General features: G+C 49.1%; 1 protein-coding gene across 2 annotated transcripts in view; it reads right to left on the bottom strand.

Annotated features, from left to right (window-relative positions):
- LOC146812897 (ovostatin-like) overlaps positions 1 to 4,659 on the bottom strand; it is a 433,862-nt gene extending 429,203 nt beyond the window's left edge. For both annotated transcript variants that reach the window (XM_085619963.1, XM_085619962.1), the window contains exon 1: positions 4,514 to 4,659. In XM_085619963.1, coding sequence (XP_085476089.1) covers positions 4,514 to 4,572 — 59 coding nt within the window. In that variant the 5' untranslated portion in view covers positions 4,573 to 4,659. The remainder of the gene's footprint in view (positions 1 to 4,513) is intronic.
- Positions 4,660 to 6,000: the final 1,341 nt, after the last annotated feature.

Consider the following 6,000-nt stretch of genomic DNA (forward strand, 5'->3'; position numbering starts at 1 on the left):
TCCCGATGATAACAACATGTAGGATAGGGGTAAACGACCTTAGTGATCACCTCCCCCAAGAAGTCTCTATAAAAGCAAGAGCATTATTAAACGTTCAGCCATACACAGGTCTTGCGATAGATACAACTTTAAACTTAAGGCGACTCCGATGCAACTCCAACAACATCACCACCATAAGTTCCGACGTAAAATCCATACACACTCAAACAGTAAAGTGCATAAACACACAATCAGAAGAATGGCAAAATTTCATCCAAAAAGTTACTGCCAAATTATCAAAAGGATCGTCAAAGAAGCTTTCCAACGGAAAGGGGAACCCAAATAAAACATCACTCTCTCCGGGAATGAAAATCCAAAAACGAATAATAAATCACACATTGAGAAAGATACGGAAAGATCCAGACAACAAAGACTTGCAGATAACCCTGAGGGAAGCTAAAAAAATCACTAAAACAGAAGAAATGGGTGAAACTGAAAAATAAAAATGATCAACTATGGGCAAAATTATTCCACGAAGCGAATGAAAAAAATAGCTCTACATTATGGAGAATGATTAAGGAAATAAAAAATCCAGACCATCGTGGCATAGACTCAAACATTACAGAGGAAGCATGGACAAACTACCTAGCTAGGCACTTCAACAGCGAGGACACAATCAAAGAGGAAGCGCCAAAAAGCTTGAGAACGGACGATTTGACGGAAGGATCAGTCTATCATCATACGACTGCTGGTGCCCAAAGAGAAAAAAACAACAAATGTAGTACCCTCCTCTTGAAAACAAACGATTCAAAGAATGACGAAGACATCTCTACAGATTCGGACCCACACGAATCGACTATTGGGACAGATGACATCAGAAGACAAATAGCGAAAGGAAGACCAACAGGAGCTCCTGGACCCAACGGCATACCACCAATGTTGTACAAAAACGATGTAGAGTTCTGGAGCGTCGCACTAACACCTTTATTCAATTACGCAAAAACAACTCAGATACTACCCGAGTCATGGCATGGATCAATAATTAGTCCAATCTTCAAACACTCGAACAAAAAAGACCCAAAAAACTATCGTCTGATTGCGTTAATTGATGTAGAAGCAAAATACTTTGCAGGGAGCATACTAGAGGAATTAACCTCATGGGCCACAGAAAACTCAGTAATCCCGAACACCCAAACCGGATTCCGTCAGGGTCAAGGAACAATCACAAACATCATGGCCCTGACTTTACTGATGGAATCAGCAAGAGAAAATGCCAAATCTTTATATCTCTCTTTCATCGACTATACTGCTGCGTTCGATCATGTAGATCGCAACATGCTATGGCAAAAACTGGTCAAATGGGGTATACCTGCTCACCTTTTAAATGTACTGATAGCACTACATTCTAACACCTGGATTAAAATCAAACTAGGTGCAGGCACACACCTCTCAAAACCTATAAAAACAACAAAGGGCCTTAAATAAGGCTGTGTCTTAGCTCCAATGCTATTCAATCTCTTCCTAGCTGATCTACCTGGCGAACTAGACAAAAGTTCCTGCCACGCACCAAAACTAGGGAAGACCACACTATCCAATCTGCTGTACGCAGATGACCTGGTGCTTATCAGCCAGACGCCCATCGGTCTCCAGCACCTGCTAAACACTACCTACTCCTTTTCAAATAAAAACGCTCTGCAAATAAACCTCGATAAATCTAAAATAATGGCAGTAAACTACAAAAAGAAAAGGGAAAACAACTGGCACATAAACGGAGAACGAATGGAAAATGTAACAATTTACAAATATTTGGGTGTAATACTGGACTCGAAGATCACCTTCAAACCTCAGCTGGACTCCCTGCGAGGCAAGGGAATGGCAACCTTCCTTGCCTTAAAATCCTTAAAGACAAAACTCCCAGATCTGACCTTTTACCCGCTCCTTCAAGTACTTTGTGCAAAATTGCAACCAACACTCACCTACGGGAGCGAACCCCTTCAAGGGAAAGATGGCACCCTCTTGGACATAGTCATATCGAACTCCTACAGGCTCATCTTTAACCTGCCAAAACATGTTTCCTCTTCACAAATACGACCAGAATTTGGTATCACGAAACAAACTCTATAAAGACGGTGTGCTTACGTTGTTGCTTGGCACAAGATACGCAATGCCGATAAAGATTCCCTAAACTTTAACATCTGGGAAGAGACTCTTCGGCACCAAAAATCATCAGCGAGGAAGTACTTAATTGATTCTCTTGAAGTGCTGGGCCTATCCGACTTGTGGGGCAGCCCAACAGACCACGTGACGTTTAAAAAAACAGCCAAAAAAGTAGTAAGACTTATTTCCATAGTTGAAGATAAGGAGGCCCTGACAAAAAAAGCACACGGCTGGATAATCCTTAATGACTATGGAACAATGCAACCACAGGCATACCTTAATGTTGGCATGAACCTAAGAAAGAAAGAAAAAATGTTAAAACTGCGCCTGGGCGTAATCCCTGTATATCCTCACTTACCGCCCTGGATAAGGAAAAATCTTCAACCACAATGCCGCCTGTGCAAAGCCGGAAAGGAAGACATTGTCCACGCGGTGTGCATCTGCCCCAAATTGAAAGATCTGAGATGCAAATTCCTGCGAGATTCCTTTAAAACTCACGTATCCGGACATGCAGACAGGCAGTCCAACTTTGTTTCAATCCAAGCAAAACAAAATTAAACTGTCAGGTCGTAAAGTTTTTTTAACTCACTGGGGTCAGATACATGAGAGCCTGAGGACTGTTGATTTTAATAATGGTAAACTACAATCTGAATCACACTACTGTCCTTGCTATTTTTTAATTTCCTTTTATAATGTTTTTACTCGAATTGTAAAGATTTTAATTAATCGTGCACAAATAAAATACTTACTTACTTACCCTCCCCCTCTGCAATGAAGTGCATAGGACAGGATGGAGCAGCCTAGGGTGGGGCAGGCGTTCCCAGGTCAGGATGGGGTGTACAGACAGGAGCGCACTAGACAGCAGTGTCGTCTACAGCGCAAGGTGTGGGTGTAAATGACAAAAGTGCAGTTCACACGACAGGATGGAGAAGTAGGAGGTGTAAGGGAGCGGAATAGGCAGGACGTAAGTGGCCAGGGCAGTACAGATGTGCCCTAGAGACCAGTGACGTGCACAGATCAGGACGGAGGTGCAGGTGTAAAGCACAAGCGTAAAGAGCATCGGACGGTGTCGGGGACGCACAAGCCGGAACAGAGGTGCCGGGGCGGGATGCGGCTGCACCAGCAGGATGTTCAGAGAATCGAAATGAAGTGCATAGGACAGGATGGGGGCACGGAGGACAAGAAAAGGTCTCCAAGGCAGAATGGAGGTGCACAGCGCATCGAGGCGCGCAGTGTTCAGAGCACAATAGTTGCCAGGACTGGATGGTAGCGCACATGCATGATGCACACAGGGCCGCCGTGAAGAGCATGTGGCGCGCGGGAATGGAGGAAGGACCCCAGGACAGGGTGCACCATGGTGCTTATGGCCGAGAGGAGGTACCCAGGGCAGGATGGAGGTGCGCGTGGCAGGGAGGAGGTATCCAGGGCAGGATGGAGGTGCGAACGGTAGAGAAAAGGTACCTAGGGCAGGATGGAGGTGCGCACGGCGGAGAAGAGGTATCCAGGGCAGGATGGAGGTGCGTGTGGCGGAGAGGAGGTACCCAGGGCAGGATGGAGGTGAACGTGGCGGAGAGGAGGTACCCAGGGCAGGATGGAGGTGCGCACGGCGGAGAAGAGGTACCCAGGGCAGGATGGAGGTGCGCGTGGCGGAGAGGAGGTACCCAGGGCAGGATGGAGGTGCGCACGGCGGAGAAGAGGTACCCAGGGTACCCAGGACGAGAGGATGTGGCCAGCGCAGGATTTAGTTGATCGTGGCGCGGAGGAGGTCAACAGGTCAGGACGGAGGTGCGCTAGACGGGGAGGAGGTATCGAGGACAGGATGGAGGTGCGCGAGGCGCGGTGGTCAACGGGTCAGGATGGAAGTGCGCGTGACGGGGAGATCAACAGGTCAGGATGGAGGTGCACGTGACTGAGAGGAGGTACCCAGGGCAGGTTGGATGTGCGCGTGACAAGCAGAAGGTTCCCTTGGCAGGATGGAGGTGCGCCTGTCGGGCAGAAGGTACCCAGGTCAGGATGGAGGTGGCGGTGCGCGTGGCGCGGAGGAGTTCAACAGGTCAGCATGAAGGTGCACGTGGCGCAGAAGAGGTCGTGTAAAAGGTGCCGCAGGGCTGTAGTGAAGTGCCGGGGCAGGATGGAGGTGCGTGTGACGGGCAGGAGGTACCGATGGCACGATGGAGGTGCGCACGGAGGGGAGGAGGTCAACAGGTCAGGATGGAGGTGCGCATGGCGGGGAAGAGATACCCAGGGCAGTGCACCACAGGGATGTAGTATAACGTGTTGTGGCTGGCTGGAGGTGCACGGAACCGCTGCGAAGTGCGCGTTCTGGAGGAGAGGCTCCCCTTGCTGGGCTCTGAACTACACTTCAGATTGTACTTACATTTCGGCAGTGGTGGTGTGGATGACGAGCAGCGCGCAGGACAGGAGTAGGGCCCACATGGTGCAGCCCTGTCAGACTCCGGCAGCTCCAGAATCTGAATCCGGGCTGTTCTTCTCTGACTGCCAGATGGGATCCCGGCTGTCCTTACTGTCCCTGAGACGCGGATTTGGATTTATTCTCACTACGGTGTGGGCGGGGCCTCACCTGTCCTGGGCCAGTCTGTAGAAATCCCACCTCACGGCCCGCCCCTTGAGGTGTAAGACGCACAGGTGCAGGGTGGCTGGGAGAGGAGAGAGTGCAGGGATGGGCGGAGGTTAGAAAGGTGGTCTCGGGGCAATACTGTGAGAGGTATGAGGAGTGCTGGGGGCTGAGAGAAAACGGATCAGAGCCTCGGAGGGGATATCTGTGTGCAATGAGGAGGCTGAAGTGTGCAAGGAAACCTGCTGAGAGCAGAGCAGGGCGTTGGATTGTAGGCAGCGATGCCTGGCGGAAATGATGTTTAAGGGACGATGAAGAAGATGTCTGGCTCAGCTCGAGGTACTCTTGGAACCTCGAGCCCAAAACGAGCCGAACTTTCTCAGGAAGGGGGTGTGGTCGAGTAGCTACTGATAGAGGTGGGCGAGCCAATCAATTCACAGGGAGAGCTGAGCCATGGGTGGGCTCTGGCTCTAAGAGTCCGAGCTGAGCCCTGAAAATACCTGACACGTCAAACATGCTACAAACAACATGTCGGAAAATAAAATGTCCTCATAAAAAAAAAAAAAAAAAATACGCGTGTTTCATCTCTGCAATGGAAAGTATTTTTGAAGATGAGAGTTTCAGTCATGAACTGAGAAACATTGCTGCCTCTTCACTGATGACAATGTGAAAGGTAAAAAAAGTCAGGTGTCATGTGTACCCCATATGTGTCAATAGTTATAAGCTATTAAAACAAGCACAGCAGGTGTTGTACAGCACACGCCGAACCCACCTATTTGAAGGTGATCTCGCGTTTGTGAATAAAAAGGAAGCTCTGTGAAAGGCAGTCTCGGCCTTTCATCACACAGTTTGTTGAAGCATGGAAGCCAATGGGTTGTCTTTAAGTGATGGTGTGTGAGGTTAGAGCATGAGTGACAGGTGGAGTCCACGGTTCTTTGGTAGTTTTAGTCGCACAAATCTTGCTCAAGGATACACGCGTGCTTTACAGACGCAGGTTAGTTACACGTTTTATGTTTAGCACATAGATTTTTGCCGGGATTCACAGGATGCTGAGTTGAGGCCGGGATTCAAACCTGGCCCATATGTTACATGGTCGGTTTGACATCCGTGGCCGCCAGGGCTTTAAGTGGGCCGGGTCTCACTGGTGCTGAGCACCGGCAGTTTTTTTAAGGGGGCCTCGAAACGTGTCTCTATCGGCTCCGTTTTGTGCCCTGGCACAGGCGGTCCGTTTTTCCCCCGGACTGCAGTGACAGCGGCACATCGATGTGCGCGTGCCGACACTACTCACT

This window comes from Triturus cristatus, chromosome 7 (assembly GCF_964204655.1).
Source record: "Triturus cristatus chromosome 7, aTriCri1.1, whole genome shotgun sequence".
NCBI lineage: Eukaryota > Metazoa > Chordata > Amphibia > Caudata > Salamandridae > Triturus > Triturus cristatus.